Genomic DNA, 14,069 nt, shown 5'->3' with positions numbered 1-14,069 from the left:
ATTTTGAGGGACAGTTCTTTTCATCATAGGTTCCTGTAGGCATCTATACTGACTGTCCAGTATAGTAGAATAAAAACATTCTCACAGTTTGAAGGTCTCAAAAATCTTCCTCATACGCATCTTGTGTCAGAAAGTTGCTGGAAACTGGGTGCCACTAAGATACAGTGAATTAAAAACAAAAACAAACAAACACACAAAAACAGGCGGGGCCCAGCACAGTGGCTCACATCTGTAATCCCATCAATTTGGGAGGCTGAGGCGGGCAGATCACTGGAGCCCAGGAGTTCAAGACCAGCCTGGCCAACATGGCAAAACCCCATCTCCACTAAAAATACAAAAATTAGCCCGGCGTGGTGGCAGTGCCTGTAGTCCCAGCTACTCAGGAGGCTGAGGCAGGAAAATCACTGGAACCCGAGATCACACCACTGCACTTCAACCTGGGCGACAGAGTGAGACTCTGACTCAAAAAAAAAAAAAAAGAAAGAAAACCCCACACAAAACAGGTGGAATATCCAGGAAACAAGGATCAGAATTGAATAGAGGGAAAGGGAATTTCCAGGAAATGCAATTAAGATGTGCGTATGTACCCTAGAACTTAAAGTATAATAATAAAAAAAAAAAAGAAAAAAAGCTAGAAAACAAATCACTTATCAAGTTCAGGGAAAGCAAAAAGGTAGTTTAGAAATTTTAATTATGATATACATTATACATCTCAGCAGGAGAAAATTCCTGCTGAAGAGAACTTCTATTTTTCATAATTTTGATGCCTACTATAAGTAAATATGTATCACTAAATAGTAAATATTAATTTAGATCTTTTGCTATAATTTTTTGGAAAATGGAGAGGAAAAGTATGAGTCTGTGTATGTGTGTGTGAGAGTGTGTGTGTGTGTGTCTGTGTCTGTGTGAGTCTGTTTATGTGTGTGTGTGTGAGTCTGTGTGTGTCTGTGTGTGTGTGTGTGTGAGAGTGTGTGTGTGTGTGTGTGTGTGTGTGTGTGTCTCTCTCAAAGAATCAAATCCTCGTCTTCTGGAGTAGGATGCTAATACCTAACATGGAAAAATCAAGAAACAGTACAATAAGCTTCTTATTTAGAAAAATGGAATAAATACCAAAAAAACAGTGTGAAGTGGTTACTGCTGGAGAGGGGGTGGTGGACAAGAAATTGCTTGTTTTTTGACTCAGCTTTGTGGGGTTATTTACTTTCTGTTATGTCCATGTTTTATGTAAAATTTATTACAGAATTTTAGAGGTATAGGAGGTTATACTGTAACAGAAGAAAAGAAAAAATTATTTTTAGAAGAAAAAATAGACTAGAAAAGCATGCCAATTGTTAGTAGTTTGAGTATTAATAAAGTGATTATGTTCTTCCTTTTATATATATTTTTTAACTTTTTTTTCCAATAAATGTGTGTTACTGATAAAAATTAAAAGGAGCCTTTTTTTTTTTTTTTTGAGACGGAGTCTTGCTCAGTCGTCCAGGTTGCAGTGCAGTGGCGCGATTTCGGCTCACTGCAAGCTCTGCCTCCTGGGTTCACACCATTCTCCTGCCTCAGCCTCCTGAATAACTGAGACTATAGGTGCCCGCCACCATGCCCGGCTAATTTTTTTTTTTTTTTTGTATTTTTATTAGAGACAGGGTTTCACCATATTAGCCAGGATGGTCTTGATCTCCTGACCTCGTGAGCCACCCACCTCGGCCTCCCAAAGTGCTGGGATTACAGGCATGAGCCAGCGCACCCAGCCTAAAAGGATACTTTTTACACACACACACACACACACACACACACGTGCGCTCTCTCTCTCTCTCCCCCCCTCTCATTGTCTCTCTCCCCCTTTCTGTCTCCTGTATACGTGGTATACATGGTGCAAGCATGAGTTAATAAACCAGAGAGCACCAAGGTCAGAGTTGCAGTGGCAGACGTGGGGTGTTGCAGGCACCATTCCTGTGACGGGCCCTTGGGAGGCCAGGAAGTACTTGGACTGGAGGTGCAGACTTGGCTCTGAGCTGCTCCAGAGCAGGACAGCTCTCATCATATGATAGTCATCATATTCATTCTTTCCTTTTTTTGTTTTCTTTTCTTTTTTCTGAGACCCAGTCTTGCTCCATCACCAAGGCTGGAGTGCAGTGGTGTGATCTCGGCTCACGGCTCACTGCAATCTCCGCTTCCCGGGTTCAAGCAACTCTCCTGCATCAGCCTCTTGAGTAGCTGGGACTACAAGTGCCCACCACCATGCTCGGCCCATTCTTTGCGTATACTCAGCACTGCTCTACACACAACGTTCTTTAAATGAATTTTAATCAATGAGAGTGAATGAATAAAAACTTTCACCCTAATGAGGAGAGGAGAGTAGGATTATGTAGTCCTTCGGAAACAAAGAAATGGAATTAGTGAATTCAATTTTACAGACAACACAGATTTCACGTTCAGCAATTAGACCTGCCCAGTATTCATGAGCTGCCTTTAGAAGCTGTGTGTCTTTCACTGTTCAAGGCTGTGAGCAGGAGATGGATTTCTGCTGTGGTTGGGGTGCTAATGTCCATACATTGATCTAATATCCCATATACTAAGAAACTTCATTGCGATTCTGGGTCAAGATGTGTCCACCTGTGGACCATTAGATAGTCTTGGCTGTGGCTGCTCTGGAACATGAACATGCAGTCAGGGAAGCAAACCTAAGTCAGGTCAGGGTGAGGTCTGAGCTGAACCCATCAGCTCTTCTCTGTGTGATCACAGTTCACGGCAGCCCATCCTGTTCCAGAGGAAATTGTTCTTCTTACATTTAATGAAGGGCTATGGGTCTCCTTCTCTTGTGTGACACGGAAGTTTACCAACCCTCCAGACTTGCCTGGAGTCCTTAGAAAATATGAGCTCCCTGCTCATAGGGGTCTTTGGGGTGTCTATGAGCAACAAACACTGTGCTACCTCCAGGCCACTCCTTGGACATCTGCTGGTCTCTCGCCTCACGACCTCCCCTGCCTGCATGGGAGGACCTGGAAAGGGAACTGGCCATCTAACAACCTTCTTGGAGCACCACCTTCCGCGTGCAGGTCCTGCCCCAGCACAGTCACCCTGACACTGCCTGCCTTTCTTTCTTTATACTTCATAGGTATCTCTAGGGTCACAGATTGATTTACAGAAGAAGAAGCGACGAGCGCCAGCTCCCCCTCCACCACAGCCACCACCACCGAGTCCCCTGATCCCCAACCGCACTGAGGATAAGGAGGAGAACAGGAAGAGCACAATGGGTGAGTGAGGCTTGGCCTGCTGTCTGCATGCAGGGATGCTTGCTGTGTCCTGGAATGTCACCTCTGATGTGATTTCCTGCAGTGGCCTCATCCATAATGGCATTAACTCAAAAAATATTAATGCTAAAGAAAGAAGGGCTGGAAAGAAATAATTGCAAGTTCACTTCATATCTTACTAGCAGTATTTCGTGGACATTATGTGAGTATTTAGGAGGTGGGGGACGGTGGAAGCAGGGAAATGGTTGTAGGAGCCCGGAGAGGGTGAAAATGGAAAGCCTGTGAGTGTGAGTGTGTGATGTGTCTCTGATGACAAAAGGAGAAGTTCCTAAGGTGACATCGTGGAAGCTGCTTTGAAGGACATCTGGCATTTCAAAGAGATCTGAGGCCACAGGTGATATATAGACAAGTTGACATCAGCTCAGTAATTTTTAGACTATCCTGTTTGAAACTGATCTTCACTTATATTTCCTGGTACACATTTAGCAAAGACCCTGATCTTCTTTGAGAAAAAGAGAGCCCAGAGGAAAGAAGATAGACTCATACTATCTATGGGCAGAAAGAGACCTATTAGATCATCATCGCCCACCCCTCGTGCTACAGGCGAGGTGGAGAGAAGCTGAATGATGGCGCTCTCCGGGTCCAGGGGAGTCAGGGGTTCATTTTATTTTTAAATCATTCAACATTTGTTATTTCACTTATGTAGGAACAGAAATGGCTCTTTCAGAGAGTGGCTGGAAAATGGCAGCCTAGGAGTCACACCCTCCTGAGCTGAGAGCCCCGAGAATGGCCTGTGTCAGTGCTCACGCCGAAGCCACCAGCACTCACAGGCCATTCACCATGCCCTTTAACTCACCCAGGCAGCCCCGCGTTGTGCCTTTGCCCTAAGGTCTGCAGCTGCAGGAGGGAAAGTCCGCCCAGGATAAGTGGCTGCCTTGGCAGTTTCTGGACCTTTAGTGAGAGCTCCATGGCAGTTTGTCAGCATCTTTCCCCTTAGTCAGTTCCCCACTTTTAATGTGTTAGCATTTCAGCCTGGGAGTCAGTTACCCTAAGAAGCAATAACCTATATTGCATGTCACCTCATCCCCTTTCCCAAAGGATTGAAAGAAAACATTGTCAGTGGATCATTAAAATAAACCTGGTTTTCTCCTATTTCATGAAGAGCCCCCCTTCTCCCTTCCAAGCTCTCTCCCCATGTTTTGTAAAGGGACAAAAGCCCCTGGTTTAAATCTTAAGTGACATCCACTGTAAATGGCTGTATGTAGTTGGATCATGCTGATCCCTAGGCCAGTCACTTCAACCCAGGGCAGGACCCCCTGACTCCGTCCTGGAGGCTTGAGTCCTTGTGTCCCATGTGCTTGGGACACAACATCCCCACCCTCTCTATAACTCAGGACATTCTTCAAAACAAACTTGGAGAACTATTACCCTAAACAACCAAAGGGGTTGAAAAGTATAAATGGACTCAGGAGATAAGTTAAATGAATGCTTCATCTAGCCAGAATAGGTCAGTGACTCTAGAAAAGCAACAAGAATAGGCTAAAAACAGATCTATGAACCTGAAAAGGACTAACATGAATAAAAGGAGTTCCTTTAAACTTGACAAAGCTCTGTAGGGGGTGTTGAAGGATAGTTTTCAAGCCCAGCATTTATGTAGTTGTGTCTGTTAAAAAGAAATTGCAACCAGGCATGTCTTTCCAAACTGCTCCAATGGTAGAACACTATGTATGTAAAATGTTAAAGTGTGAGTGTGGCTGGATGTGGTTGGTGCCAGATGAGAATGGATTAGGTGCTGGATAAGACTGGATCCGGTGTTAGGTGTGGCTGGATCTGGTGTTGAGTGTGGCTGGATCTGGTGCCCAGTGAGGTTGGATTTGGTGCTGGGTGAGTGATGGCTTAGCTTAACCTGCTGAAGTAACTCCCTATTGATTCCATATAGGTGGTGGACGGCAGGTGCCACAAAAGCCTCCCAGAGGCACTGCTCGGGGTCCACCCCAGTTAGTGCTCCCCCCACCCCCGCCCTACCCACCTCCCGACCCAGATGTGGTGGAGCCTCTCAGCTTTCCCGGGGAAGGCACTGGTACCGAGGCCTCAGACCAGAGACCCAAACGTATGTTCCTCTTGCTTCATTCTGACTGTGTTGACCGTTCATCTCTCTGGGCACTGTGATGTCGGGGCTGGGTTTCCAGATTTTCCATTGTTGTCTTTGGATGTGTGTGCCTTTCCTTCTCAGCTCTTGTTTCCCAATGCTGAATGCAGTGTGTCTGATTTCACAGAGAACGCACTCTGGAGAGCTTAACCAGGAAATCATGCCTATCTGTGGTCAGACTTCAGCTAAACACACACCTTGTGGTTGTAGGGACGTCAGCTAGGGGCCAGTGTTCTGATACTAGAATGAACCTGAGTGTCTGTAGAGAGAGACAGCTGTCCGGCACAGCCGTCATGTGATCTGGATGGTGGGCTGACTCAGGCGGGCTGTGGGCACACCTGCAGAGGTCGCACTCGAGAGCTGGGAAGACGTCCTTCGTAAGTTAGCCTTGGAACTCTGTGGCGAGCGGCCAAGCATGAGTACTGCTTCTCTATGGAAAAGGAAACTGAGGTATGAGAAGGGGAAGCAGGTCACTTTGAGTGTACTAATAGCCAGAATGAAAGTCCTGCTTTGCTTCTGTTTCCTGGCACACCCTGTTTGAGATGAGGCTCTCCTTGTTGTTTCCTGGGGTTCTTTTGGACTTTAATAAGTGGGGATAGCATTCCCACCTCCAGACAGGCATAGTTTTATACACTTACTCTCTATACTCCGTGGCATTATGGGCATATTGGGCCTGCGTTTGGACCGCTTCAGTATGTCTTAGCTGTGCGGCGAAACTTCCTGATAAAGCAAGCGCCATCCTGGGCTGTGTACACGGAGCAGCACAATGTCACTGTGCGTGCAGCCGGGAGCCTTGCTGGTGCCCACATGAGTGTGCACAGCCTTCTGGTTAGGAAGTTCATACGTTTTTTGCCACTGGACTGCTTTATCTTTTTCTGTCTTCTTTCGAAATGATGATTAGCTGCCTGCCAGCTTCTGGGTAAAGAAGATAATTGTTGGATTACTTATCGAATTTCTCTAGGCAAAATAATCCTGATTCATTTTATCTTTCTTCACAAGTACCTCTTTTCCACCCTTAAAATACGTTTGATCATCTTGACATTCAACATACTTCCGAATGCAAATTAATTTTTTAGGGCATTCAAAAAGGAACGGTTAGGCTTATCAATCAGAAAGACAGCAGCCGTGGCGTGGATGGCTCCAGAGCCATTTCATCTCCGAAGACAGTGGGTTTTAAGCCCCACACACCAAGGCCATAAGAGTCGGTGCTCTCTCCTGCGGCCGATGCCCTCACCTACAGAATCTCCTCCCTGTGGGAAAAAGTGAGGGAAAAATAGCTGGATGAAAGCTATAAAGCCAAGTACAGCCCGTTGGCAATCACAGAATGGGCCCAGCACCAGGGCTCTGTGGCAGCCTACACAGGATGGGAGAGCTGGGTGCAAACTTGCAGACCCTCGATTCCTCCTGGGTTCCCTGTGTGTTGGGGGCGCTTACTGTGCAGATGCAGCATCTGCTGGGGCAATGTGCCGACAAGATGTGGGAGGGGTACTTACCAAGGCTGCGTCAGGCTTGAGGCATCAGGCTTCATCCTGCATCTCTGCAGAGCTGTGGAACCTCCTCACCCGCTGCCGTTAGACCTTCGGACAGGTCTGAGCCGGAAGGAGAACGAAGTGGCAAAGAGAAGACCAGACTCACCTTCGTCTTGCCTTGTGGCTCTGTTTCCTCCCTGTGCCCTCTGCCAGCTCCATACTGGTTCATTCCCCCAGGTCCATGCACCTGGGGCTTCCTTTGCCCTCAGCATCATAATTCGCCTTCTCCCTCCTCTTCCCCTCTCACACCCACAGCAATGGAGTAGGGGGAAGAGGAGTTTGGGACAGGGAGGCCGAAGGAGGCATCAGATGGAGTACACCAATTTCAGTTCCCCCTCCCCTGCAGACCAGCCAGGCGCCTTGCCCTTCTTGAGACTCGGAGTCTCCCCTCCCTCTCCTGCCCCGCTCCAGCCCGCGCTCTTGGCTGCCGGCGCACCACAAGTTCAAGCATCCACCTCCGAGCTTTTATGTTGCTAATTAGCAGAACCAGCCTGCCCATTGTTTATGGCTTTACAAACCAGGATTCCCCGCCCAAGCAGGCAGAATGCAGCTTGCCTTCAGGACTTAAAAAAGTTAAGGAAAATGAATCTTTTCTTTTCATTTGTTGTATCTTTTTACAAAATGTTGAAATCTGGGTGATCCTTCCACCCATCCCCAGCGAGGCACAGGCTGTTGGCACCTGAGTGCTGGGTGTGAATGTGCGTCCCTGTGGCCCGTGTTCACCCCTGCGCTCCTGAGCAAACTTCTGGCTATTTTTGGCTGTGTGGAAGCTCAGTGGAGACGTTTTAATGCCAGCTATAAGCACTTGCCTATCTCCTCTTGAGTTCAGTTTTAAAAGTATGTTCCTCACATAACAAACACTGTGTTTATAGGGGAGCTTACCCTGAGTACCTACGAGGTCTAGTCGGTCCACCAGGCATCTCACAGAAGCTCTCTCACTGCTTCGTAGGGTATGCACAGTCACCATGGGGAAACTGAGGCAGGAGGCCTTACCCCCATAAGCGGTATAGAGGGGTTTCTGTTTATGGGATCTCAGACTCTCAGTGTTTGCTTCATCCATCACCCTGTACTTCTCTCCTGCCGCTGCAGAGACTCCCAGGGGACAGTGTGGCTTTCACCTCCATTGTGATTTCTACAGCAGATGGTATACTCCTCTTAGGCTGTTAAAAAGGAGAAATACACTTTTTTGAAAACTAGTGTCCACTAACCTTCATAAGATAAAAAGATTCAAAAAGCTAATGGATAATGAATTTGTACGCAGATTTAAGAAGGCGAGGAGAAGACATAAATAGGTCCTATACAACTTCACCCTTTATTTTATCTCTTCAACTCTGAGCCATTCTGTTCCAGCCATTCCCCTGTCTCCTCCCTGACCTCTGTAAGATCTTGACCCAGTCACAGGCCTGATGACTTTGCTGGGGTCTCAATAGGCTACTGCCAGCCTCTCTTCCACAGCCAGCCTCCTGCCAGCCTGCCTGGAACTCAGCCCAAGCACGAAGCTCTCACTCCCATTTTGATGCTGAAACTGTTGTTAGTACTCAATACTCAGTCATGAAAACCACATTTACCTGGAACAAAGGCCAAATGGAGAAGACTGTGTGCTCAGATGTTCAGTACCACTTATGTGTGGGGCTTCTGAATTCTTGTGAACAAATACATGGTTTGTATCAAGAGTTCAGAAGAGGTGGAGCAACCACCTGCCCGGGTGTATGTGGCTGTAAGAGGCCACCTCTCGGCAGCCAGCTCTGCAGCTCACTGAGCCCGTGTGCAGATTGCTCTCAGCTCCCTGCCTGCTCAAGCCACAGCTGCACAGTGCAAGTTCTCTGTGCACGCCCTTAGGCCATCTCAGGTACCTGTCTCTGGCAAGCCTCTCACTCCCTCCAGTGGGAATTCCTCCCACTACCCTCTAGGCGTTTATCCTTTACCGTACTCGCCATACCGTATTACACACACCTGTTATGTGCCTCCTCTACTAGTTCGAGCTGTTGATACTTGAAGGCTTAACTGTTTTATCCATATTTGTATCCGTCCTTCAGATTGGTGCCTGACACATAGCATAAATTTACTAAAGAAATATACCAGAATTTATCTCACCATGTGAATTGTAAGTATCAAATTATGGTGGAATATGCTATTCTGTTCAGCTTCATTAAACATGTTTTCCAGGATAAAGGGCATCTAGTACCCAGCATTTTAGGTCTGTCTATAGGACACCCCTCAAAAGAGTTAACACTGTATCAAAGACCTGTTGCAGTTATACTTGAGAAAGATATGAAGATCTCCGTGGATTTCAGCATCCAGCCTTGGTTTCTTCTTGAGTGGTTTCTTGGTCTGGCCTTGCTTCTGGGATGCCTTCAGTTGTGTGTTGGCCTCTCTGAAGTGGCTCTTAGTGATTCCCACCTCCTGTGTTCACCCCCTAGCCTCTTGTAGTCTCTTGCCATGAATGCGCACTGTACTTAGTGACTCCTATCTAAGGAATCAAATATGACAAAGGTAGTGGGATGTCACTTCTTACATCCAAGTTTAGGGTTGAAAGGGACTGTGGTCTCCATCTTGGGCACCCTCTCTCACTTGCTTACTCTGAGGAAAGCCAGCCACCACGCTGTGAGCTGCTCTATTGAGACCCATATGGCAAGGAGCCGAGGGAGACTTCAGCCAACAGCCAGTGAGGAACTGAGGCCCTTTGTCCACTGATCATGAGCCTAGAAACCTGCCAACAGCCACTTGAGTGAAGTTGGGGGCAGATCTTTCCCCAGTAGAGCCTACAGATGAGACCATAGCCCTGATTGACACCTGGATTGTAGCCTGGTGAGAGGCGTCCAGCAAAGCCATGCTCAGATTCTAGACTCACAGAAACTATGGAATAGTCGATGCTTATTGTTTTAAGCCTCTAAGTTTTGGGATAATTTGTTCTGCAGCAATAGATAACTAAAACAAGTTTCAAGTAAGCAAAACCCATCTCAAACCTACTTCAACAGTTAAGGAATATGTTATCTCATGGAACAGGGATCCCAGAGTGGAGTAGCATTCAGTGTTAGTTGAATCTGAAGCCCAAGTTGTCGTCAAGGATCTTGGTTCATCCCAATTCTTCTCTGTATCATCTTTGGGGTCGGCTTTCCCCAAGACTGGGAGCAACGGGTCTGTGGCTCTTCCAAGTATCATATCCAGACACTAGAATTTTCATAAGAGGAAGACAGACTATCTCTTTTAATAGTTTTGTAGGAGAAAGGAAACCTTTCCCAGAAACCACCCCCTACTAAAAGTTCCTCTCATGTTTCATTGACTACAGTTGAGTAATACACTGACCCAATTCTTTGGCAAGAATAGAAAGACCTTAGATGAGCCAGGCCCACCTGGTAGATGTGGATGGGGTCAGCTTTCTCTGAGGTACTTGGAAGTCACTGGTCAATGCTGGAGTTCTGTTAACTTGGAAGTATGGGTGATGTATGCTATGTGAACAACCAGCAGTGTGCACTACACATGGGTTGCACCCTTCAGTTTGATTTTAGTCTGGAGCATGGAGGATGTGTGATGAGTAGGTACAGAGAGGATGGTGAGCCAATGTTGAAGAGCAAGTGGGTGGATTTGGTTCAAAAACAGTAAGGCCAAGCATCTGAAAGTCAAAAGTCACCAAAGAACCGTCCTCCTTGAGGGATGATTTCAGTGCAGAACTGGCCACTTCAAATCTAGCCTCCACCTACACTTCTCATTTTCTGCTTTTCCAGAGCAGAGGAGCTATTGTAAATGCTCCTAGCAGTAGAATATGCCTATTCAGTGTTCAGGAATGAAGGCAACTGCTTTCTTGATAATCTTTGTAGTAAGAGGTGTGTTCATCACACGAATCTGAAGAATACTGGATCTCACTTGAAATTACTTCCTGCTGTAGAAAGCATAATCTTGTCTCTTCCAAAGTTAGTTTAGGGTGGACAAAGTGCAGCCTTTTTAAAGGCAACATAGGGCAAGTGTGAAGGTGTGTGTGGCCAAAGAACAAACTCGTGCTCCCTGCTGTCACCTTGTGTAGAACTGAGATTTCTGTTGTCTGATCCAGGCTGTCCATGTCTTCCTGGCTGTCATGGTCAGGACAACTTGCAGAGTCTGAGTTGATAAATACCACACATATAGGAGAAGGGCTATTAAGCTATGTAACCTCTCAAAGCCGCATGTCACAAAGGGCATTACTAGTAGGATTTTGGTGTGTGTTTGACGTTTCCCAGCATGGTTTTAAGAACAATGGAAGAATGGCTCCCTGGTATGTGGTCTTTAATCATGTTTTTTCTTATTAATAAGATTTTGCATTAAACTTTAGATATCTAATCATGTACATAGATGCTTTTATGTGCGTGTCTAAACTAATACAGTTGTGTGTATGTGGATGTTTCCTCATAACTTTCTAATCAGCTTGCTTTCTGCCAACATTTGATTTCAGTTGAACCTTCATTGTGAATCACCATAATGGAGCCTATTCCCTTAGTGCATTGAATTGTTTATTTACAAGATTTGCAGTGCCGATTATAATTAGGCTATTAACAAGTTATGAATTATCTATTTCAATTAGCAGACCTTGGAGATTTAAAGATCAATGCATATGGAGCTCAAATTACAGATTCCCTATTTACTTTACATTTTTAAAATGAAAATATTCAGTGACTGTCATTTTCTTACACATTTGTCTACAACAGGCTTGAGCAAATAAATCTTTCCTTGGGCATACATTTACAGGGTAATTGACAAAAGATCAAAAGGCATAAAGGGAAGATAGGTCATTGTCTCCTGTTCTAAGCAACCCCCCAACAAGGGATACTATTTCTAGCTAATTGATTTTAAATTTGTGACCAAGTGTCCAATTCTAAAGAACTTTAAGGAAACTCTAAAACAGGGAAATAAAATGAGAGGAATGAACTCTCTATTTTGAATTAGAAGACAGTATCTTGAGTTTGATCAATGCAAAAATAATAAGAAGAATGATTTATATTGTAAGCAAGTGATCCAGCAGAGGAGCTGCGAATCTAGAAATACTTGTGGCACAGCTTGAAATATTTGGTGGCTATAATCCTATCTCTACATTTGGGGACCAGATGCTCACTAAGGGCTGCTGGCTTGGTGAACAGCCATGTGCTGCTTGAGCAGAGGGCATGGAACTGGAGAAGGTAGGACAGGAATTTGGCTGATGCCCCTTAGATTGGGACCAGTCCTCATTAGAGTCTCCTAATGCCTTATTCTCAAATTTGAGCCCAAACTAAGTACTTTTCCTATTTCAAAACAAAGCAGTTAATTCTAAGCTTGTGACACAACCACAGTTCTGTGCGTCCTGTGTGTCGTGGGAATCACCTGTGAAACACTACAGGTGTGGCGCTCAGAGCAAGCCCTGGGAAGCATTCTTGCCCTTGGCTGGTGTTTATTTGCCACTTTCCTTCCCTGGCAGGAGAGCCAGCCACACAGCTGTTCCTGCTGCCACGGGACAGGCATGGCATCCAGGAAAACAGGAAGTGGGTCGTGAGCAAATGGGCCTTTTCATAAAATGGAAGGAAATCGTCAACTGTGGGAGCAGAATCTGTCCCTACTCAAAAGTACATTAGAAAAATACAGAACTGAACTTTTAGCCTGTTATTATTGTACCTTGAAAACCATTAAATCAACCCAACGTAGACTACAGATTGGATGCAGCTTAGAAGTAGTGAGAATCACAATAGCTCTATATATAGCTTTTTTAAAAAAAACCTTATGAGCCTATTTCTTTTTGCTAATTACTTCTTAGTCTTTTATTTACAAGGTACAATGTCCCTAACTTAAGAGAATTAAAGAACTTAGTGACAACTCAATGGAACAGAACAGCACTTTGCCAGCTCATAAAAGCAGATTGTTAAAATTTCAGGAATTTTCAAACCAATGGCTGAACAGACCCACTATTAAAAAGTAAATTATACAGACATACAATTAAATAAATAATATTAAAAACAGAGGTATCAAATACTAAAAACTCATCACCTACTAATTATTTTAGTACATTTCATTACTATTTCGATGTTGTTGAGGTTGTTTGCATATATCAGATCTGTAGGATTCAATGCTATAGAATAGTAAAAATGTATCACAGTGCACTACTGCACATCTCTTCCCAGCACCGCAGTGACTGATGTCAATAGCAGGAAATCAACCATCGAAAAACTATAGCATAGGAATTAGCAAATGTTATAAATCAGGTATTGATTGGTCTTGTTAATTGTCTAGATGTAAGACAGTGATTGGGAAATGTAATAATGCAGATTAAATGGAAAAGTATGTCATATCTGTAGCCAATACATTGTGAATAGCAGAAAAAATTGAATTGTACCTCCATTTTCCAAAAACCATGATCAATTCAGCCAAGTCATTCATGGGATTGACAGATGAGTAAAATTCCAACATACATCTTTCTGGTTTTATTTTCATCTTACTGCCTGATGCCATCATGTTGAAGTTATACTTGTTTGTTAACAGTAATAATTGACTGGCTACAGATTAAAGAATCTAGGAAAAATTAATGAAAGCATTCTATGAGAATCAACTGGTAATACAGAATTCATAAAAAATAGTATTGTGCATTTTATTACCTATAAATTTTGTGCTACTTATCCTTTATATAAGTAAAACTGATTATAACTATTTATAACTTTTTCCTCCAAAGAGCTGGTTAGTAAACATTTATCAACATACCACTCCAAAGTAGTAACAAATATGAATAGAAATGGTGAAAAGAAGTAAAATTATTTAGTTAAGAAACCTGAGAACAGATTTCATTGATTTTCATGAGTCAGTGCTCAAGCCCTAAGCTGATGCAAATAAACACAACTGTATCTTGTTTCCTGGAGCTTTAACTTGTAGCATGAACTCAGGTTAGGCATAAAAACCATGTTTAAGAACTTCTTTTTGGGTTTATGTAGATTTAAGTCCTTCCCAGAAATAAGGCATAAACATCTTGATTTTTCAAGAATGGTTTGAAGATGTTATTAAATATCATTTCCTTGTTTTACTAGTTAAGAAGTAAATAGAGATTCTGACTCAGGCATTCCCTTATGACAATAGTCTTCTAAACTGTCTTAGGAGGTTTTGGGTGATAATGTGCACTCAGGCATGGCCCTTCTTTATTTTAATCCCTCTCTCCCAAGG

At 44.3% G+C, this 14,069-nt stretch overlaps 1 protein-coding gene across 1 annotated transcript in view; it reads left to right on the top strand.

Moving 5' to 3' along the window:
• COBL (cordon-bleu WH2 repeat protein) overlaps nucleotides 1-14,069 on the top strand; it is a 299,738-nt gene that overhangs the window by 226,692 nt on the left and 58,977 nt on the right. The window contains 2 exon segments of the mRNA XM_031665428.1: nucleotides 3,110-3,248; nucleotides 5,185-5,355. Coding sequence (XP_031521288.1) covers nucleotides 3,110-3,248; nucleotides 5,185-5,355 — 310 coding nt within the window.

Source organism: Papio anubis, chromosome 4 (assembly GCF_008728515.1).
Source record: "Papio anubis isolate 15944 chromosome 4, Panubis1.0, whole genome shotgun sequence".
Lineage (NCBI taxonomy): Eukaryota > Metazoa > Chordata > Mammalia > Primates > Cercopithecidae > Papio > Papio anubis.
The sequence above is the reverse complement of the archived record's forward strand: the minus strand, read 5'-3'. Positions and strand labels throughout refer to the sequence as shown.